Source organism: Xiphias gladius, chromosome 9 (genome assembly GCF_016859285.1).
Source record: "Xiphias gladius isolate SHS-SW01 ecotype Sanya breed wild chromosome 9, ASM1685928v1, whole genome shotgun sequence".
NCBI classification, from domain to species: domain Eukaryota; kingdom Metazoa; phylum Chordata; class Actinopteri; order Istiophoriformes; family Xiphiidae; genus Xiphias; species Xiphias gladius.
Window position 1 is genome coordinate 18915534 of NC_053408.1, and position 24079 is coordinate 18939612.

Sequence of the window (24079 nt, forward strand, 5' to 3'; positions counted from 1 at the left end):
GGCTGCATTTCATGGAGACTTATTGAAATTCCATGGAACAAGAGTAAACAGATTACAGGATCTGTTTACAAGAGTAACCACAAACAGCTACTGACAAATCAAGCCATTTCATTTATGCTCCCATGTTGTACAACAAGACAACTCCCCTGAGAATTAGATGATTAAAGTCCTGCTACAAGAAAACTGTCATTAATCAATGTGAAAGAAACTACCATCAACACTTAAGTCTCTCATGAGGTAAAGTATAAAAATAACTTCTTGTCATATACAATATACACCATGATGGTTTCAAGGTTCACACTCCAGAAGCTATAAGTAGAAACCAGAATAAAGATATTGGTTTGTTCTGTGAATCCATGTGGAAAATAAGAAAGGCAAGTACAGGGACTTCTTAAACAGGTGATAGTGTTCGATCAAACAGGCATTTTCTCAACTGTCTGGCTCAAAAAGGAAGCGCATATAAGACTCTAGTAGCAATTAATAGAGGTATACACAGGAATATTCGTTAATTTAATGAAAACTGAATATTAAAATGGATACTGAAGTGCTTAATAATGTCATTTTTACAGAGCAAATAGAAGAAACACCAATAACTTTGAAAATGGGGCACACAGACAAGGGTTTCTCAGGTTCTGTCAGCATTTTATTTCAAAGCGTTCTCAATGACCACAATGAAGTAAATGGCAACATACTGGAAGGAGCAATTTCTCTTAGAAAAAGAGAGGGTTCTTCTTAGAAGAAAACACCTCCTGCGTAATGGGTGGGGGTGAATAGATATGGGGATTTTGTGATGAAAAGTTGATTCAGTTGGCGATTCACCAGATCTGTAACCTTTCTCCAGGGAATTGACAGCTCTCCTTAAAATGAAAAACACATGGGGAGACACAGAAAATTTTTTCTGAAGCTGTTTTCAACAGAGAAGCAATTTCTGCTCGAGCCACCCCCCAAATGATTAAGAAGAGCAGATTGTGGAAACCTGTGGGGAACCCAAACACGCCTAACACTAGCAATTAGGATGGTGCAATACAAAAAAAAAAAAAAAAAAAGGGACTGCAGTAGAAAATTGGATAAAAACACAAAGTTCAGTAACAAATAAGAAAACACCTCTAAAGAAGAGAGGTTGAAAAAGTAGCTTTTTTTCTGTGGCACAATCAGTAAGGTGCAGCGAGTCAATATCTGGACATAAAAGAAAATAACCGACATTGACTGTGTAGCTACAGTATTGTATATCAAGGTTAGCTGTGAGACCTCCATATAAAATCTCACTTTTTCCTTCCCCTCCTTCCTCATTTTTCCCTTTGTCCTCCATTCCTCTTTCCCCTCTTTGTTACAGGGTTTGTCCAAGCCAGTGGGCAGTGCCGTCACCCATGGGTGCCTCAGGGCAGGGCAGGGTCGGAGATGGCGTGTGCAGGGTCGCAGGTGAAGGACACGGTGATGGCGTAGCGTGTCCCCCACGTCACCTTCTCCACACGGTGGAGGTTCTCTGAGCCGGAGGAGAAGAAAGAGACTCGTCCTGGGCAAGGAAGAAATGAGAGGGACTTTTTAGGCAAGAGGGGAGAAAAATGGAACAGGTCAACAGTTTGGGTAATATGCTTATTTGCTTTCTTTTTAAAGACTGGGATGAGACGAGTAATATCAGTACTATGTTTGTGTTACACACAGTGCTGGAGTCATGACACAGTTAACCTAGCTTAGCATAAAGACACAAGGCAGGGAAAAACCGCTACCTTGTTCAAAAATACATTTAGGTTAAGACATAGACCTACCACCACACCTAAAGCCTAATAATTTAGTAAAGACTTAGGTCGACATTTTGGGAAATATCTTGATCACTTTATTTCCGAGTGAGAGCGAGGTGAAAGGTTGATGTCAATCACATGTCTGTGTGTTGAGTACAGAGTTAGAGCCAGGATATGGTTAGCCTATCTTAGCATAAAGACAGGAGGCAAGGGGACACAGAAAAACAGATATCACCTCTAAAGCTCAATAATTAACATGTTGTAGCTTGTTTGTTTCACCCACACATGAACAGAGATGAAAAATAGACTATTTGGAATTTTAGCGGGGGTTACAAGCTATTGCTGGACAAACAACAGTTTACAGCCGGAGATACTGGAGACAGGTTAAGGCTTTCTAGCAAGCTCACTGTGACGACAAGACATTAGGAGGAGGTGCTTCGCCAAAAGACACAGTTCCACTTGTAACTGTTCTAAAATCATAAATTGTTTTTATTACATTTCTGTTTATGTATGATGACACAAGAAGTTACCACATTTTTATTCATGAGCTTCAGCATTGGTAAGCATATTACTTTTACTTTAAAACGGAGCCAGGCTGCTGCCATTCTTCATGCTAAGCTAGGCTAAACGTGTACTTTTACATTTGGGTTAATTAGTGAGTTTTAGAGATGCTGGTTGTATTTTTTTAACCTTAGACAGAGCCAGGCTAGTTGTTTTTCTTTCCTGTTTTCACTGCTAAGCTAGGCTACCCATTTCAAACTCCAGCAAACCCTTGTGTGTTGATGAATATTTCCAGCACGTAACTTGCTGTAAAATCACAAACTGTTACATTTCCAATTCCCTTCCTACATGCATTAAAACTAGATTTTGGGTTAATTAGTGAGCTCAACAGTTTGCTAAGCTGCATTTTTTGTCAAGAAATGGTTTCAGTTATGTGCAGCTCACCCTGATATCACAAACTGTCACATTTACCTATGTGTTAATGAACAGGATAAACTAACTATACTGTGTTAATTAGTGAGCTTTAGAAGTGCTGCTAAGAGTATTTTTGAGATCTGTACTTAATACACAGACATGACAGTGGTGATAACATTCTTCTCTCAATCTTGGAATGACAGTATATAAGCTTATTCCCCAAAACACTGAATTCTTCATTCAAAGTCTGTATATTATGCAGATCTTGCTTGTGGCACTGAAGGAAATTTGATACACAAAGAGAGAGAAACTGGAACCATGAAGAGATAAAGTGGCCAAAAAGACACGCTTGACTTATTCCAGGATTGTATTTCAGCGAATGCTGAAATGCAATCTTTTGACTGTCTGATTTAAAACATTTTAACCATTTTCTTCTTGGACTGACAAACATTGTGTGAGTTGGTTGAGGTTGCCTCGGGGTAAATTCTCTCCATTTATCAGAGGCTTTGCTTCACTGGGCCAGCTAATGAGCTGTTGCCATTTACCAGCCAGTCTGGTTCTCTCTAAGCACAACCTCTGTTTACATAGCCAGTCTGCGATTGTATCCCATAATTAAGAGAATTATATTTTAAAACTTTTCACTCTTGTTACAAAACTTCCAGTTCCTTTTCCTTTGGAAGGGATTATCTCATTATGTGAATGTGAATAAAAAACTGCAATCATTATGCCCCAATTTGTATGCTCTACTTTCCCTCCAAGGAATACTGATGTACTTGCGTGTGTGCGTGTGTGTGTGCGTGTGAGGGTAAATCCCCCTTGCTAGGGCATTAGCTGAGCACGTCGGGAAATCAGTGTTCACAGTTAAACAATTGAATTTACACTGAAAAGCCACAGAATGTAAAGAATAAAGAGAGTTAATGTATAAACAAAACAGTGTGAGCAGCAAGACAGTAAGTGGTGGTCCATTTATTTTATGTCACTTAAAAATGAGAGCATTTTCAAGCGCTCAAATTAGCAACACGGCTTTAGATAACCACACAATGAAATACTGTTTGAAAATAATCCCTTGCAGTTGTCAATATGAACGTTTGCAGCGTTTACATTGAAGGACTGGGCAGATTCAGTATAGTCAGCAGAGCAGATTAGTGGCTACACAATGGAGGGATATTCACAGAAGAATTCAACAGTGTTCATACGCTTCTAAAAAAAAAAAAAAAAAAAAAAAAAAAAAAAGAGACTTACAGCCACAACAAGTCAGAAAGTGACTTAAGAAGGAGTTGAATTTGACAAATATGGACATAACCAAGATATACCAAGGTAAAATATCATTATGAGATTAAGATATTTAGAATTTGGCATCACATTTTTGCATATATAACTAGTGACTGTATGTAAGGGAACCATTTTAAGAAACTGAATCCTAATTACAGTTTCTAAACTTATAGTTCAAATCTTTATCCCACTTGGCCCTGTAGCATAAAAAAAAACATAAAATTGTCATTAATGCAGTAATTGGGCTAAAAGGGTGTGGCCATGGCTGCTCTCTTTTCACATACTGGATCTCTTATAGTAGCTTGCTGTATCATGGACAGGCGGGAGGAGTAAGTGCGGTGCTGTTTACTTATTAACTTGTTTTAGGGTACGTTTTTGTTTGCTCTCTTAATCCCACGACTGTTGCTGTTCTCAGCTGTATATATGTCAGGAGGCATTTAAGAACTCTCCCTGTCCCTTGGTGTTTTGAGTATTCCAAAATATAAGTGGGAGTTACCCATTTGATTTTATAAAAAAAAGAGACTTACAGCCACAACAAGTCAGAAAGTGACTTAAGAAGGAGTTGAATTTGACAAATATGGACATAACCAAGATATACCAAGGTAAAATATCATTATGAGATTAAGATATTTAGAATTTGGCATCACATTTTGCATATATAACTAGTGACTGTATGTAAGGGAACCATTTTAAGAAACTGAATCCTAATTACAGTTTCTAAACTTATAGTTCAAATCTTTATCCCACTTGGCCCTGTAGCATAAAAAAAACATAAAATTGTCATTAATGCAGTAATTGGGCTAAAAGGGTGTGGCCATGGCTGCTCTCTTTTCACATACTGGATCTCTTATAGTAGCTTGCTGTATCATGGACAGGCGGGAGGAGTAAGTGCGGTGCTGTTTACTTATTAACTTGTTTTAGGGTACGTTTTTGTTTGCTCTCTTAATCCCACGACTGTTGCTGTTCTCAGCTGTATATATGTCAGGAGGCATTTAAGAACTCTCCCTGTCCCTTGGTGTTTTGAGTATTCCAAAATATAAGTGGGAGTTACCCATTTGATTTTATAAAAAAAAAAAAAAAAAAAAAAAAAAAAAATCAGCATATTTTCTATTATCACTGCACTATGGGATCTAAGCAGCAGACAAGAGGAGACTGTTCAAACTGGTAAGGAATGCCGGCTCTAAGGCACTGATCATACTCCAGGACAGACGTGATCATGGACAGCGGATGTGCACAATCTTCTATTCATACTACAAACGAGGGTATGCGTACATGGACATGTTCCACACATGCGTGCTAGAAAATATAATGGCGACCTCCTGACAGCAAGGAAAGCAGGGAAATACAGTACAAACAAACGGTGCAGGAAACAAGGGTCCTGTTTACTTTTCTGACAAATGCACAGTCGGTGCGCTTGTAGTGCCATTAGTCCACGCGGTCTCATCTGCTGTTCTCACCAGACCAAAACAGCCACAGTACTACAAGTCAATCACACTAGTCAACTGTCTTTGCTAAGTGCAATAACTGCATTTCATGCTGTTAACACTGCTATCTGCAGAAACTTTCCCCCCCATCCATTCATTTCATTCCTTCACGTGCAAGTTTAATATTTTATTATTTATTGCAACTTCATTGTCTCGGAACACAAAGTGTTATATTTCTTCAATGTATATAGTATTAAAGTTTAATTTTAGTTGGACTTTAAGGTTACATGTCTATACTATATCGCTTTTATTATACTTCCTGCATGAATAAGCCCGATGAAACCTTTCACAACACACGCTGCAACAAATTCCTAAATGTCTCTCTTTATCTGTCTGCTATGCTATCGGTTCCCCTTATCATCAACACAAAAGTCGACGGGAGAATGATTGAGTGATTTAGGTTTGACAATGCAGGCCAATACATAATAGCCAATTCTGGAAGGTAATGGAAAAGCAATGGAATGACACTGGTAACCAATCACTGCCATCAGGGGGTATCAAACTGATTGTTATTCTCGTAATATGGAATGAATGGCATGTGATACATGACTTTTATGAGTAACCCAGAGTATATAATGTTAAGAAAAGGTAAGATTACACAATATACATTTGGATGGAACATTTTGATGACTATCAACTGTAAATAGTCAGCTAGTCAGTTGTTTTTAACCGCAGGCTCTCATGCTAAAAATGCATATTTGTGTCCATATAGTTCTTAAGGGTGGTAATATCCTCTTTTACAATGTTAATGTGAAATTTCCATGTTTAAAAAAAATTTTTTTTTTCCAGTATTACTTATGTAAAACAGTAGGATTTGTTTTATGTTGTTTTTTTTTGTTTTTGTTTTTTTTGGAGGGGGGGTTTGAATTGCACCCCGGCTGATTTATGTAACATTATCAGTTTGTTTAGAGTGAACAGACGAAGACCTGGAAAGCAACCAGAGCTTAACAGGCAGAGAAAGACCCGCCACCTATGGGAATGTCACCTACATAATTCTAAATGAATCCACAGGAAATTGATGAAAAATATGCCCGAGCACTTGAAAAACTGACTGGCGTGATCTCTGTAACACTACAGCATCTATTTGAGCACTTAAACAAAGGTGTTTCAAAATATTGTTTTAAAAAGGCTTATCCCCTCACCTTAAAGCAGAAATCATGGTTAACAAATCTTGGTTAGCTTCTGAGTTCGTTTGCTGTTTAGCTAGTTGCTATCATAGAGAAACAAATTGTAATCACTTTAACACTGTTCTGCTCTTTGAGTCATGCCTTCAGTCTATTTTTGCTTTTAATAAACAGCCACACATCACTGATTTGAACTTAATGAGGTCTTTATCTTCAGAGACCCCGCTGGGATGGGTTTGCAATGCTAACAAGATGCTAAACGGTGCGTGACTCATCTGGTGCCGATACCAAGCTTTGCTCCTGGGGCGCAAGCCCCATAAACAACACCAGAACAGTCACATGGCGCACAACACATCAACACACTGTCCAGTCAATGTATCGATTACACCAACAGCCTCGTAATTAATTAGTGGAAGATGAATCACACAGAGTGTATGGTGTCTCTAGGTGGGCTAGGATGAAAGTTAAAAGGTAGATGATGTGGCGTGGTCTTGAATTAGAAAGTAGCATCAACATTCTCAAAAGATCTCAGGTGAAAAATGCGTTCCCAGATACAATTGTGATTCAGCATGGGGTTTCAATTTAAAACCCGCAGAAGGCCAAAAGTAACATAAGCACTTTCCAGTTCTTTCCCACTGCACCATGGGGGAAAGAACTGGAAAGTGCTGTCTGTGGAGCAGTACTGAGGCCATTGCTCTCAAGGATCACGTCACTTGTTTACGATTTCAGGGTTTTTCAGTGTTTTATAGTGGAGGTGGACCACCGCGCCTACAACACAACCACTAACATCATGAAAAATACAGTTTCATGGCATACAACTTAAGTGCAGCTATTTTTTAGTCATTTAGTAACAGAATTGTTCTTGAGATAAAATGCGTCAGAATCTGGCTTACCAGCTCTGCTAAACATTTTTTTCAGGAGAATACCCTGGGTTTTATCTCAGGCAAAAATGATGAGTTGATTCATCGATGATCGAGATCGTTTTGATAATTATTAAAAATTTGGATAATTGAGAATTAACCATTTAAGTTGTCTGTCAAGCAAAAATACCAAACATTCAGTGGTTGAAGCTGCTACAACAACATTCAGTCAGACCTGCTGGCCACTGAGCAGTTGGGGATAAGGCCCTTGCTAAAGGTGGTGTTGACGTTGTAGATGAAGGAGGGGCTTTTTCACTTTTCCTACCCAGATCTAATGGGTTGGGGATTGCCAGTCTAGGGACTCAACCGGCAACCTTCCAGTCACAAGCATGCATCTCTAATCCCTGTCCCCCCCTGATTGAGTCCCTCAACTTGTGTGCAAGGGCAATACTAAAGTGCTGAGGTACCACCATAACCAAACAAGACTAAGAGCTAGAGGCTCTGTGAGGCTGTACATATCAGCAAGCTGACATTCCCAAAACGACAATGCACACATGTTGATGTTTAGCAAGTATAATGTTTCCCATGTTAACCATCTATGTATCACATACTAACATGTGATAATTAGTGATAAACTAAAGTACAACTGAGTTTGACAGGAATTTCATTAGCTTTGCAGGCATTTGGTCATTAAATAAAGCACTGGACAAATGGAAATTTGATGATGAGATGAGGAAAAGTGGAGGGCACCCTGTGGAGTTTATGACCTCTTGTAGCACTATGGAGTAGGTTTTTATTTAATGAGTGGGTCCCCATTTTCTTTGTGTCGCACAAGGGCGCACGTGCACTTCCAGGTGACACAATTCACATTCCTGCCACTGGTTTCAAACTATTCCACTGATCTAACTCACCAAGAAACACATCCATGCACCAGCAAAGGCAATGATGAAGAAGACTGCTTGGTGGTTATCATAGCTGCAAACAATGCAGGATTGAAAACGTTCATAAAAATGAGCTTTGCAAAATGCACTTGTTAGACACACAATGCATTTGGTGAGTAACACCAAATAAATAAATAAATAAATAAATGTTGTTTGTTCACAAAAGTTAAATTGTTAGCATGGCCAAAATGACCAAACATTCACTGGCTCCAGCTACTCAAATGTGAGGATTTGCCACTTCTCTGTTTCGTATAATTGTAAATTGAGTATCTTTTGATTGGTTGGACAAAACGAACAACTTCAAGACATCACCTTTGGCTCCGGGAAATTGTCAGCATTTTTAATTACTGCCTCAATTAAAGGAAGCTTATTTTACACACAAAAGTCATTTAACTAGTTATAAGGAGTACTACTCAGCTTGTCAAAACAGTTGTATAATGTCTGGTGTGGCTCTGGAAGTGCTTTGTCAGACTTAGATAATAACCCTGATGATGTTGTCTTTGGCTTGGTGAATGCAAATTATATCAAAAAGTCTGAAAAACAAACTCTGTTTTTTTTTGATCAGACAGGAAGAGTCTAATAAAAAGATGGCAGTGTTTGCATTATAGGAAGTGTAGGATCCAGTGTTTCTGGGGCCACTAGGAACTAAAGGATGAATACATTCTGACAATTTGCAGACTTGTGAGTTAACCAACTTTATGATAGTGCAATTGTAAGGATTAACTTATAAAAAATAATAAAAATAATTATTATTTGCAACTCTAATTATAAGAACGCACACATTCGGCGGCTTTCGAACAGGAATCAGCTCTGTGTTTTGCCTAGTTATTCTTGAGGTCCAGACACATTTTCATCATATTCAGTGTCTGTATGTTTGCAGACACACAGCTACCACAATAAGTCTATTGGTTTGGAGGTCAGCCCAGCTGAGGTTATCTGATTCCCCTGTGGTTGTCTAACCTGCCAGGTTAACCCCTACTGGCTCCTCTGACTGAGCTTTTTTCAATCTCTGTCTTTCCATTGCTCTGTTTGTATCTGCCGTTCACAGCCGAACACCCTCTCTCTCTATCACTTATCTACACTTTATCTCCCAGCCATTTTTTGTCTGTGCCCGCCCTTCATACTGCCTCCCTCCTTACACTATAGGGGACGATTTCACATTCAACAAATCCATCAGTCATCCCTCTCCCTCTCTTCTAATCCCCCATTCCTCTAATATTAGCAACACTTCCATCTCCGTCTCCCTGGTGCTCACTGTCATTACATTCTTGACTTTTGCTCTCTCTGACAGCCAAGTCCTGATTGTCTTCCTGATGTTATAATTACACCTTATTTGTCGCTGTCACCCCAAAGAGCTATGATTATCTCGGCGAACTAATCATCCGTCCAGATATGAGGATCAGACTCTCACCAAGTCTCACCTGTCAGTCAACTGCCCAGCATACCGCCCAAAAAGTTTCTGAATGAGGCGAGGTGGTGTTTTGGTGGAATAAAATAAATAATCCTGGTTATTGATGCATTATCCATGACTTTTTACTGTGTATCCTTCTTGATGCACTTCTCTACATAAAACCCTCAGTGAAAAGTGTAATCACATCGGTTAGGTTGCACTAGTGGCTGTGACAGATCCGTCATATTTACATTCTGGAGCATGCTTCAATGCCACTGAGAATTAGACATCTATCACGGAGGACCTTAGAGAGACAGTACTTGTCCTTCTTCCCCCTTGTCCCGCCCCTTCATCCTCTTTTTCTTCATCCAGCAGGTTCCATTCGGTTTAAGATCACACTGTCATCATTTTCGTTGTTGTTTGGAGGTTATTGTCAATTCACTGATGCAAGATGGCTGCTCTATTCAGGACACTGTCAGCAGCCAGGGATGCTTCACTGTTATTCACTGAACATGGAACACATTCAAGAGGACACAGTGGGAAGCAGGACAAAAAGTAAGTCAGAGAGGGAAGAGAAGGATGAGGATGGCTTTTTCGAATTTGTTTGGTTTAAAAGTGGCAGAGGAGTTGGATGAGAGGGTAGGAGATAATGGACAATGGGGTGCAATAAAGACAAGGAGGGAAGAGCAGTGTGAGAAAAAGTGGAAGAGGAGACAAGGTGAACAGAGAACACAGGATGGTTTGCTGTCAGATTTGATAGGGGAAGTAATGCTGTCAGGTAGAGGGAATGGCCTCAGGAGGTGTTTCCCATTCTGAACCGATTCACCAAGCCTTCACTCATTCAGGAGCAACACAGTTTACAGGGGACACGCATGGACTAAGCAAGGAAATATGATCCAGGAAGGACGTTGACTGTAGTGCGTATCACGCTCTGCCTCAAACAGTTTGAAGGCTAGTTCACACCAGCATTTGGGCTGTTGACAAATAGTAACAGGTCGTGTTTTCTGTAACTCTCGTCTGCCCAGGTATAAGCTGCTCCAAAAAAGAGGCAAAGTCTGCGATCACTTTTGATAGTCCAGGGTAAAAATATATGTCTCAAATAAAGTATGTAAGGCAGTTCAAAGAAAGAAGAAGGGCAAATAATCCTACTACCTAATCCTAATAACTAGGATACTACAAACTTTATCAGAGAGGCAACCATCACAATATTAATTTTGTAACCTGGTAATCCCCTCCTCTCTGATATTGTCTGCCATCCTAGATTTTATCCAAGTACATGAGAGAGTACTGTTACTGTAGATACAGTCAGGAACACAAAGAACGCACACAATTAACTTTTCCACCATTCACCCCTACAGTAGAATTGCCACTGGTCATAGCTTCTGTCCCCTGTCAATGGCAGAATATCATTAGAAGCAAGTTGTGGAGGTCAGTCCTATTTAGTTGAACTTTGGGTGCCAAATCAGGCAGAAAATCAGGGTAGTGAGTGCACTATGGCTAGTGCCTTTGCCCAAGAATTGGAAATAAGGTCTTGTTCTGTGAAATGTCTTGCTTGCGCTTTAGGTGTGAAAGCCCTGTATCCCAGTCATTATGTCAATAGCTACCGCCGATTTCGCAATGACGTGCAGATGAATTTCACTGAGCCACTTTCTAGTGTGTCTGAATATATAATTCATATTAAATATTTTGTTCTATATTTACTTAATATTGTGGTTCAAATTTCCTTACTGCTACTTAATATTTTCATTCTGTTTTTCCTTATTATAAATTAACTATTGCTATTTCTGTGTACTCTCTTTCTCCCCTATTACACATTTTCTCAGTTTTCTTTTTTGAATCAAAAATCTAAAGATAGAGTTTGTCGTATGTTGTACACTGTAAAGCTGCCTGAGAGAAATTTAGGATTTGGGTTTACAGTACATATGGTAAATTTCAGTGACTTGACTTACACGAAAGGTTCCCACCCAGGCCGTCAAGTTCCACAACTTTTCTTTGACTTTCTGTAAGTAAAGCAGGGTGCTTTCGTGACCTTTGAAAGCTGTTTTTGAGCTCAGAAACACTGTAAAAGTGTATTGGATTTCACCTGGCTACAAGACAAATTTTGTGTTGGGGATAATAAAGTTGAAAAGCTGAAAAAAGTTGACATGGAGTACACCGCCAAAATGGCGGAGTAAAACTAGAGAAAAAAAAGTAAAAAAACTCACCATCCAATTTAATAGATATCTGAAACAAGTTGGCAAACTCATTCTTGTACATTCTTTGAAAGTGACCAGCTTGGAAACTTCCCAGATTTTCACAAGCTACCCAGAGAATTGATCCAATTTTCCTGTTTTTCAATGTCTCACATTTGCCTCAAGTCCCATGATGCTTCAGGAAATTGTCCCTGAGACCCAGTACAGGCTATCTTGCCATGTGGTTTTTGCACAAGCAACTTTAAAATATCCATTTACTCACAGCCTTACTCATATTTTCTTTATGTAGTATACATATACAGACTGTATTAACGGACAGAAGCAACCGATATTTCCTAGGTGACCAAGATTATTTTTTATCTAGTGGTTATTATTTCCATGTCGGTTTCTTTTTGTAGTTTTGTTAAATTCAGATTATTGGATTTTCTACTTTTTAAGACATTAGGACCCGCAAAAACCCTGTGTACCTGTGTATCACTTACTTTAAGTGTGGCTTAACGGGCTTATATAAACAAAGCCAGGGGTTACCACATGTTACTACTGATAGTCTGAAATTTACAATATCCTGCTTTACAGTAGATGAAGGGGGGAAAAGCACTATGAAGCATTACGTTGGGAGGCTTTAGTCTTTTAGTAACCTGTAGTTACCTGCCCGTGGTTCCACTGTCCGGTTTCCATTTTGGTCCATGAAGACAAATCTTCCTCCACTGAAGTCAGAGCCGTAGTCAGACAGGTAAAGGAGAGACGTGTAGTCAAAAGAACCATAAGTAACCTGTGAGAGAAGTGTCAGAGAGGAAGACAGTATCTGCATTAAAACTAGACTTTTCACTGCTCTGCTACTAATTCAACAAGATAGCCGTACTATAGTGTAAATCAGGATTTCAGACTAACTATTTCTAATTAACACTGACATTGTAACGAAGACTAAGAGTCTATCACCGTGCTACCGGCTCGGTGAGGTAGTTACATAGCAGTTATAGTGTTTACAATGTTCATCATTCTTTTTTAGCTTGTTAGCCTGCTAACATTTGATAATTAGCACTAGACATAAAGTAAAGCTGAGGCTGTTGGGAATGCCATTAGTTGTATATTATATTTAGTCATAAGCCAATATGTTGAACAAATTAAAATTTTTGACCTTTGATTTTTTTGGATCACCAAATTTATCAGAAGTCATTCTGAGGGGAACATGAATGTGTGTACCAACTTTGATTTAAATGTACCCAGTATTTGTTAAGACATTTCACTTAAAACCACAAATGTGAGCCTCATGAGGAAAAGTCAGTACACTTCATCTTGTGCGGACCATAAATGTCTGTACCAAACTTCATGGCAGTCCATTCTATTGTTGTTAAGATATTTCAGTCTCAACCAAAGTGATGGATCAACCCACCGACTGACCCACTGACCAATGGACATCCCTTGGTTAAAAATTAAACCAGCCCAAATAAGGGAGCACAAACTAAATCAGCATTGTTGTATGCTGAGCATTTGGTTGTATTGCATTTGTTTGGGACATGTTAAACGGTAAATTGGGCTGTAATTTACAATGTCTGACAATAAACTGGACTCATGCCATCAACAACAATTAAGAAAGGAGTGAAAAAGAAATTACATAGAGGCCATGAGAAGCAACACAGAATTAGCATGTATCCTGGTAGACAGTATGTGTAATGTCTCATACTGTATGTTGCAAGCTAGGGGTGTTTGATTAGCCCACAGTGTTCAACATGATAATGTAAAAGCAACATTCACTGATATTTTTTGGCCACTTGGGGGCGTAGGAACCAGCTGAAAACACGTTATGACCATATAAATTAACACGGTTAATGTATTAGCTAACAGTTTCCTATTAGCACACCCAACAGACACAGAATAAAATAAATTTTAGTCTTCACCTACTCCGGAGAAAAATATCTGGATCTGTAGCTGCAAAATGCTCCATTATGTTCACCAGCTAGTAGCTAACTTTTTTTGCTTTTTGGTGCTCCACGGTGGATTTATATAGCTTTTTTTCCCACTGAAACAGCTGCCTGCCACAGCGGGCTGTGAAACCAAACCAATGACACTAAAAGGGCTTCGTAGAGCTGAATGGAACTGAAATGGTGTGATAATTCTCTGTGGGTTGTGAAATAGGTACAAGTTACTCTTTCCCATTACACACAGCCATTTGATCAATTGATAATGTAAAGATATTGATTTGTGCAGTTTTAAAGGGTTGGTTCACCAAAATAACAAACATACTCACACTTTTAGCAGTATCTAGCCAAGTACATACTTTTGGGTTTTTTTGCACTACTGGTGAGGAGGCAGACATTTAAAGCAGATATCTCAAAACCTGAACAAATAAAACTAAAACAATACCACTAGAGGTAAGTTTGAAAATATATTTTTATAAAATATATATTTTTGTAATTTGGTTGAATTGACCCTTAAATTTGTTTTCAAACTGATTCAAGTTCAGTAATTCCATGTTAGGCCATCAAAAAGTTCAGGTGCTTCAAAAAGTTAATCAACCAGGTCTGAAGGCTATTTTACAGCGATGATCACCATATCAGCAAGATGATGCACATCTTTACTTCAGCAGCAAGACAAGCTAAAGTCATAAGTGAAAACACTACATTTGGCATTAGTTTCTGCATTGAGTTTCATTATGAAGAAGTTTATCCCTGCCATGGATGAGATAAACCACACTTTCTGTGCTGTCACACTAAAATTGGTGCTATGACACCGTATCAGCGATATGATCGATGGGGAGAAAATTCGCCAGCAAAGACGTTGGAGGCCATTTACATTTAAATGAGGGTTGGGTTAGCCAATTACCCCCAAAATGGCGGCAGAGACAGATGGGGAAGAGAAGTGGGTCCTTTCAGATTAAATTTTTCCAGCTGTCGGGGGCCAGCAGGAGAGGATGAGGTGACAAATATTAATATGGCAGTGAACACAAAGGATGAGACAACAGTAAATAACCTCTGTTCCAAGAAATACCAAAGCAAAGTAAATATTTGTTTGTGTCTTTTAGTCACTCCTTTCTCCTTTGTTTCATTTAGTAAAAGAGGAATATAGATCATATTTAGACAGATGCTTCAACAGTTTGAGTGATGCCAATAAATAACGCCTACAGGCCTATAATTTAACCTTTCCAACAACAACATTCAGAGACGTCAGCTGCACTACACTAAATTGCAATGATCTGTTTTTAAATCAGCTTTCAGGTAAGACAATAAGATGAAACAGTGGATAAAACTAGATATACTTCCAATAAGAAGAACTCCTATCAGTTCAGGAGTTACCCACCATCGTATAGTTGCAAAGCACTGAAACCTTTTCTCCCCAAACAGACAACCTGTTTGTTTAAAATTTGCCTTAAAGTCTTCTCTCAATCCCAGAGAAACTTTACCATCTCATGTCAATGAAAAAAGTGCAAAGTGAAAGTCTAGGATTAAAGCGGTGACAAAGAAGATGCAATCCACCAATATCTAAAAAGAATGAACAGTGTATGACATGAACCATCTACATAACAGAACACATGCACGAGCTATAGGAAATTAAGAAAGCTGCCTTGAAGGGGAATACCACTTATTTTAAAAAACATTACGTAAGAATAACTATTTCTTGGTTCAGCAAGATCTAAGACTTGCAGCAGCTCAATGTCTGAACTGATGGTTAAAGTGAATGTAAGAACCAAAAGGGATTTTCTGGTCACAGGGGTTTACATGTATGTTTTCAGTGAGAGTCTCCCATGGCTTTAATTTGCTAAACTAACTGCACTTCCTGTTTTCCAGAGATCATTATTTCAACAGACCTTCTAAAATTCATTTCAAGATAACGTCCATCCATTTTCTGCTGCTAATCTGGTTTGGGGTCCCATTGGCAGCTGGTGAAAGTTTCCGAAAAGGGCTTAAGGCAAAAGTGTTTACAGCTGTTTGGCGTTTGACACATTGTCCAATGCTACTTTGAAGCTGCAAAGTCACATCATCCAGCTTTACCTGTGCAATCCCAAGGTGCTCCCAGGCCGGGTAAAATATGAAATTCTTCGACAAAGGCCCTTCCCATTTGGACATGTCTGGAAAGCATACACAGGAAAGCATCCGGGAGGCCGCCTAATCAGAAGCAGGATCCACCTCAACCACCTTTCAGTGCAAAAGAGCATTAGCTCTACCCCAAGCTTCCTCCAGATATCTGAGCTTCTCGCACTAATTCTGTCAATATTGACTGGCTTGTTGAAGTTGCTGTCACTCAGCAGCATCAGAATTAGTCGAGATACAAAATCCATGGAACAACTGTTTTCTGCTCCTTCCTTGATGGACACAATTCTGAAGTTCATCCTGCAGAAGTGGCCCCCAAAGCTCATTGACTTTGACCCTCAGGATTCTACTGTCTGCCTGTAGCTCTTTGCACGTAGCCTCTAGCATCGTTATTTGGCTATCCACAGCTGAAACTGCCTCGTCTAAAGTATCCATTGAGTGGATAAGCACAATTAAATCGAGTAAAAAACCTGCCTTCCTTAGATTTCTTCATGTCTCACAAAAATCTGGTAATTTTGTTTCGTAGCTCAGTTCCTTGGGTTGTAATGGTGGCCATTTTCTTGTCGTTGTATCTGAAATTGAATTCCTTCAGTCTCTATCCAAATCTCACGACCATTGGAGAGTATTGGAAGGTAGACTGACTGGTAAATCAACAGCTTTGCTTTCAGGTTCAGCCAATTCACTCAACACATCAAAATTATTCCCACCAGCCTATTTAATGGGTGCAGGTGACAACTCAGCCATGTCATTAGGGATGCACCCATCTTGATTCTTTGCTCGCAGTACCAAGTCTAGAACTTTGACTCAGGGTCTAGATCTTGCTGATACGTTATCCATTTGGTGAAGTGAATAACACCCTTCACACAACTCAGCGTACCAGGTCAGTGCATCTCTACCAGTTATCCAAGGTAAGATGAATCTCTGCTGTTTTTTTGCATTACCTTATCTATATGTGGGTGCCAGTACTCGTCGTGTTGAGTCTTTGCTGCTGTGCTGTTGATTCTGGAGAAGAAGGTGGGCTTGGTGAGGTACATCAGATTCGGGTTCAAACCAAACGTCTCAGCAATAACTGCCTGGATTCGTCCACGTACATCCCTTGACGGTGAAAAACACACAGGTTAGGTTGAATTGATATGGCTTAATTGCTTAAGGAAGTATGTTTTACAGTATGACCGGGTTACACTGAGCAACTTTGGACAGTACTGTCAAAGCAACATTTCTCACGAGAATGTTCCAACTGCAGTTCAGCAATTAATGGGTTATAAGGATTGATATCTATTGAAACACTTTAGGACTTCAACTGCTATTACTAAATAGTTTATGAAAATATTCAGTATCTTTTCATTTAGATACCATTCAATAACAATATATAAAAGTGCTACCAAAGGCATTATAGTAAGGGATAATGTTTCTTATTATGGTATACAAAGAGTGTATATCACTAGTTCAAAAAATGTCAGGTATGTCATTTTGGAGCAAAACTTTAAAAATGTGCAATAAATGTATGACTGATTTTAATTAAGGTTCCTTAGTCACCTGTAAAGCTGGAAATCCTCTTGTGTAAACACATCCCTGATCTGATCCCCAAAATACCTGCAGCCACATCCCCACCGCACAATTACAGACACAGCACAGGGGGGAAAAGAGAGCAGAGGAGATCCAATCTGTTAGCATAAATTAACGTTTCACAGCACAGCGCACCATTACTCAGGCGGGTGTGCCACCCAGCCATCCAAACACAGCAAATAATAAACATCTGACTGCCTCACACGAGGCAGTCCCAAGTGGGGTTTGAAGGGTGGAAAGTGAAGGTGGGAGTGCTACCACCATCACTTCCCGATTAAAATCAGCCAGATGGCCCCAGAGGATCCCGTGTCAGCCACCTGCCTTGTGGGATGGGAGAGAGATGGGAGGAAACCAAACTAGAAATGAATGAAGGGAGGAGGTATAAGGGAAGGAGAAGAATGGAGGGGAGCTGATGAACCAAAGAAAACCAGATTCTGCTGGCCCTGATGAATGAGGGTCGTCAGGGTCACTGGACCTGGAGTAGACAGCTCACAAGGACCGACATCAGTAAGATTGATATGATATTTTGATGAATATATTTTTGCAAATGGTACATATTGTGCAGGATGTCATTCCTGCAGGCTCAAAAATAGTGCAGGCACAGTGAGATCAAATAAAGACGAGATGTAGTTTCCCACCTGTAGATGCTGACAAACTGTTTTCCCATTGACAACGCTCCAGAATGCAGGTCCAGTATGGAAGCCTGCAGGGGTTAAAGGAAAAACAAGAATTAGTGCAACTGACAAATCAGTTGGGCAAATAAATGCTGGCTGTTGATGCACACCAATACATGTAGGGATATGTCATTGTTTCAAGGTTCAACCCTGTTCCCTCTGTGGCCTTCTCGTGGCCTTCTCACTCTGCCCTTTACTTGTTATTGCTTGTCAACTCCTTTGGGACACTGTTCTGTTTTTCTCAGGCCAGAAAGTCATTTTCTCAGAAGTCCCCCTGTTGCTTCCACTCCCTCCACTTAAGTATCTTAACACTCCATAAACAGTTTCTTTATTGGCTGAGCAACAGGCCTGCTGTGGACAGAGAGCAGGAGGTAGGTTATGCCGGGGACACGCAGACATTTCTGGACAAGAATATGACTCGATGTTTTATCTGTCGGAAAACCTCATCAAGTCTGCAATCTGTTTATTGTACAAGCCTGCCCTCTAGTGTCAAGAGAGGTTCATTACAGCAGGGAGTCTGAATAATACGGATCTGTCAAAAAATTGGACAAATATGGGTTTTCCAGGCTGGTACTGGCTGGAATATTTCTTTATTTTGTATGTTTTAGCTGACAACAAATTGTCTATGCTTAACAAACCTGTGTATGAAAAGACTTAATCCAACAATGAATTGATCCTAATACCATGTGTCATCTGTGGTTCCAAAGACTGATATATCTTGCACTGTCCAAAGACTTTGAAAAACACATCAGTGGGCCACACTGTTGCAACGGATGGCATGTTCCTTCATTACCATGAACATGGGAACTGTAGTTTATTTTGAATCCCATATACATCATCCTGCTGCTGAAAATGCTTAGAAGCACTGCTAGTGCAAATGTGTATAAATCCACATCAGAAAAATGTCCCCGGAAAATGTAGTATTTTCTCCATTATGAGTAATGCTTTCTAAAAACACTACAGTGCCCATCTGTTCTAGGAAACGATTTAGCCTACAAATCAAATTATATATTTTTGAATTATTTTTTAAGATTTACAACTTTGTTTCTTAGGGGAAAAAAAGGTGCATAGCCCATGCCAAACAGATTTGCTTCTCATGTTTATGAGATTTTTCTGTTTAAATTTAGCTCCTCTAAATTTCATAATCAACTTCAAGGAAGACTTTCACTTTTCTTAGGTGTAGAACTGATATATAAAAAAAAAAAAAAATTTTTTAAACTACACAGGCACCATACACCATTATGGAGTGGCAAGCTGGACTTTAACTCGTAATTGTATTGGCTGTAATTCAGAAAAATAGCAGGGACTATCCTCAAATTTTGGATTTCTAATACTGCACCTTCAGTGGAATACTGGTATAAAGCTATGTTAACATTACTGCCTTTGGAGAAATTAACCCACACCCTACATGACAATATCAATGGATTCGTAAAGATATGGCTAACGGTGCACAGTTAAGTCCAAAAGTATTTGGACAGTGACAGATTTTCACAGAAAAGTTTCAAGTTTTTGCAAGTTTATTTTCAGAACAGAAATTAGTTGAATCTAACAGCTGCATGGAAAGTCATTCTTTAATTTGGGTTATGCTTTGGAAAATGGTCAACAAAAGATTTTTCATGGAGAAAAAACAGTTGAGATAACCCTATCCAGGTATGTATTAATCCCTGCTTCACTGTTATATTACTCCAACAATTTTAATCGGTGATATACTCACTCCTCCCTCTGACCCAGCCAGTGCCATCCCCCTCTCAGCCAGCCTGTGTGTGTCAGAGACAGAAAGCATGAGAAATTATTCACCTGCACAACAAAGATTAGAGACAGTGAATGAAAGAACAAACGGGGAAGAAAGAGAGAAGGAGATTAGACACACTGCATTCTGTATGACAGTGTTTACCTCCTGAGGACCTGAGCTTCGTCCCTTGTTACCACGCTGTCTGTTACTGCACGGCCACACCTCTGAGGGGTGCATCCTGGGAGAGACACAAGCAAGATGTGAAAAACAGTAGCGAGGGACCTTCATGTAGTATCCTCTGTTTTAGGAGGCTTTGGGACCCGAAGCAAAGACAGAAGGTGGCTATTGGAGAAACAAAGAGCAAGGTCAGGAGTTTACTGTTCAAAAATTCAGGGCTTCCCTCCAACTGCTTTTTGGTTAAAAATTATTGCTCAAAGCCTGAGCCTCACACTTTGTTTTATTTAGACACTGGAGATGCACGGTTTGAATTCCAAGCAGCCCAAACGTTTAATTATTTAACAAATTTATAAACATGTGGGCTAATTTAACAAACAATTTAATAAATTATGTCGTCTGATAAATGATGAATCTGATCAGAAGTTATGCAGAGATGCACAAGAAGAGAAGTGGGATGAGAAAACAGAAAGCACCTTCTTTTTTCATATCATTAAACTCATCAACTAAACACTCTTTTCCAGCAGTGACGCCACTTTCTCTCATGCACCAGGTGCCAAATATGGAGCATGGATGCGGCTCTTTCCGCACATGTCCTGTCTTGTCTGAATAAGGCCGTGAGAAACTGTAATGTCCAAAAACACCTACGTGAATGTCTAGTGAAATAACAGTTGAGTGAAGCCAGCAGGGTTACATATGTCTAAAAAGGGTTTGAGTGGGGATTGTCGTGGCAAAAGGTCTGAGGGTCATGAATGAACTTTCATGCTAATGTATTTAGAGCCTTATTTCAGTTTAGTTTTAACTTAGCTCAACTGGGGGAAAACCTCTTTCAACTTGAACTCTGCTCACTGCTCTGACCACACTATCTCTCTCTTCAGCATCTTTAGTGTGTTTGAGATATCTTGGCTTTTTAGCCTTGAATTTCAAGTGCACCAGCTGGTAACTATTTGTTTCTACACACCGCTCTGTTGGTTGCAGCCATTCATTCAGTGAACCCCTGGTCAAATCTGCACTCCTATAGTACACCTAATATTATGATCAAGTAGGCTTGTGCTATATTGCCATCCACTGGATTCTGTGCTGTTTCACAGTTAAACTGTTCCAGCCATCAAAAGAAATCGTTTTTAAAACATTATTTGAAAAAATACATTATTTAACACTTTTTTATATATATATACTGACAATAGGCAAACGACAATCCATCACCAGAAATGTGCCACTGTATTAACAGGTTATTTATCAAGTAGGTTTGGCCTCAGCCCATCCCAGTTATGTTTACACAGCAGACAGGTGTCAGCTGAATGCCTGACACAGTACAGTGCAAGGGCCAGAGCCTCACCTGGATAGCGTTTGTAGTTTTCGTAGTCTTCAGAGCACTGGACTGTGTAGGTTCTGGGCTCAGGAGAGACCAGCTCATGCTGACTGACCAGTGTTTCTGTGATGTCACTGTCCAGCGAGCTCATGTACAACCATGTAGCCGCCCCGCACACAGATAGAGCAACCAGCAGCAAGGCCATAAGTCCTCGGTATCCCCTCCATGCAGATCCCTGCCTTAGAGCATTACCTCTGACCAAGACAGAAAAAAGGTCCTGATGATCAACCCAATTTGACTGATTGTTGCACTGCTGTCCATTTCACACTCTAACATTCTCTAAATCAGTGATTCCCAACCAGGAGTACTTGTACCCTTAATCCTACTTTGGCGGTTGGCAGGGAGTATGTGAAAAGATATTGGCATAGCCCAGCTCATTTGAAAAAAATAGAAATTATGATTTGAATGAAAAAAATTCAACCATTTACCTGTGTTCAGGAGGAAACTTAAACATTCAAAAAGAATTACAAATTGTTGTGACGCTTATCTTTATTCAACGTCCCACCAATAAATTTTTTGTCATAATATCCAGTAAGCTACCAGCTATGACAGGCTAACTGCACACTCACAGTACACACAAACCACCACCTGAGTGAGCATAACACTTTAATCCATGTGTTGCCTTTGAGAGTGAATCAAAACTACTTAGCAAGCATGTAAGCAGAAAAGACAAATGGCTAAAAGTAAGAGATAAATGGATTAAACAGTTAGCCAAAAGTAACAAAAATAATTTGCTGAAAGTTATGGATAAATAATAATGAACTAAAAGTTAAGCTCAGATAAGAAGTAGAAATACCTAGCTGGAAGTAATAGATAAACAGCTGAAATCAGAGGCTAAAGGTAACAGACAACCAGTTACAATAAGTGTAAGCAACAGATTAACAGTTAAAATAGCTTGCAAAAAGTAATAAACAGTTGAGTCAGCCCTGTTCCCTGAAGAGTTAGCTAAAAGTAGCGGATAGATTGCTGAAATAGTTAGAAGTAATGGACAAACAGTAGAAATGGCTAATTTAAAGTAATGGATAAATAGCTGAAATATGTAGCTAAAAGTAACAGAAATGGTTAAAAAGTCATTTAAACGTCTGCCACTCCGAGTGGCATGAAAGTGGCACCTTCATGTAGTGTTACTTAGCATCCACTTTCAAATTAGTTGAAATTAAAACATTTGGAACATGGCAGGTGGTGTCAATGAAGGTGGAACCACTAAATAATCAGCAAACCCTAACATGACATGTATAATAATTACTGCTTTGTCTTCATTCTGCCAAACAGGACATCCTGCTGTCTGGTATAACTAGAGCAAAACTACAAAACGAAATGCATCAAATTGTCACTTCAACTAAGATCAAGGTCTAAGGCTGAAAAAGTGGTCTGCCACATGAGCCATGCATGAAATAGATAGTGTGATGGCACCTCTGAAAGATTCTGTCCTCAGCAATGTCTTCATACTGTAACACTTATCTCATTATAAAAAAGGAAAACACCCAAACTGATTGTGCACATGATGATCTTTTCTATGCAGGTTTTATAGGGCTATTATTAGAATATTCAGTTAATCTTAGAGGAGCTAAATGTCAGGTATTTTGTAATCTGAAAGTGGGGCGGAAAAGGGCATCCTTTTGTGGTATGTAACCACCTGTTGTTCATTGACTAAAGCAATAGAGTGATGTTTATGGTACCATTAACACACAATCACAGAAAAACACATGAAGAAATATAGAAATACAGAAACAAGTGAATGCAGAAATGTAGAAATAAATGGAAACGAAAAGAAATGTAGAACCGAAGACATTTCATTATTTATCGCATAATTAATTACAAAACATGTATTTACTTATTCATTTATTAATGCAATTAACTGTTAATTTAATCTATTTATTTCCGCATTGATTATATATTATTCTTTTATTTATTAATGACTATATTTATCTGTTTTTTATTTATTCATCTATTTATCTAAGCATTTATTATATGTTTAGTCTTTTATTTATTAACGACCATATTAATTTATTTATTAAGTTATTTATTTCTGCATTTATTTATAGATCATTCTTTTATTTACTGGCGAGTATATTTATTTATTTTTCTAAGTATGATTAAGTCATTACTTGCCCTCCACAACCTTAAAAGGCCAGTGTGATATGTGGACCTAGCAGAGATATAGTGGTAAATAAAAGCTGGGTACACTATCAACTCAAAGTCGTAATCACCATATAGAAAACAAAAAAATTAAGCATTAGCATGCTTGTATTCTCTGTAAAGACCAAAATTACATCTGCAATTGCAGTTTAAGTTTTACACTACTGTCCATGCTTTTAGCTAGGTCTTGGTTAAAGAGTCCACCTCATTCTGTATTTTGGCAGTAACCTGATGGACACGCACACTCCCCTTTCCCCGTGTTCACTTCACACACACAGGGCACTAGCATCGTTTCAGTTACTTACCTTTTAATTTTCTTTTCTATCTCAGTGGCATTCGCGCCCTTCGTGTTTCTCATTCGTGCTAGCGCCATTTTGACTCAGAACTTCTGCGACGCAGCATTTAGAGACAATACTATAATTATATTTCTAGCCTTTACTGACCATACCGCACACCCAGCCCCCGCCAACAACTTGT

At 39.1% G+C, this 24079-nt stretch overlaps 1 protein-coding gene across 2 annotated transcripts; it reads right to left on the reverse strand.

The window, feature by feature from the left end:
• Positions 1–558: 558 nt before the first annotated feature.
• On the reverse strand, positions 559–24021 carry uts2r2 (urotensin-2 receptor 2). 2 transcript variants are annotated; one of them, XR_005708075.1, is made up of 10 exons: positions 23908–24021; positions 21431–21657; positions 20080–20155; positions 19900–19942; positions 18150–18214; positions 17482–17538; positions 16887–17040; positions 12566–12689; positions 1267–1513; positions 561–857 (listed from the first exon to the last, which is right to left on the reverse strand). XR_005708075.1 is itself a non-coding variant. In XM_040134523.1 (9 exons), exons 1-9 carry the CDS (start codon positions 23973–23975, stop codon positions 1377–1379), a joined length of 951 nt encoding a protein of 316 aa, XP_039990457.1. In that variant the 5' UTR covers positions 23976–24021; the 3' UTR covers positions 559–1376. The 2 variants fall into 2 exon arrangements, 1 of the variants encoding a protein (XP_039990457.1); XM_040134523.1 differs by having other exon boundaries at positions 559–1513.
• Positions 24022–24079: the final 58 nt, after the last annotated feature.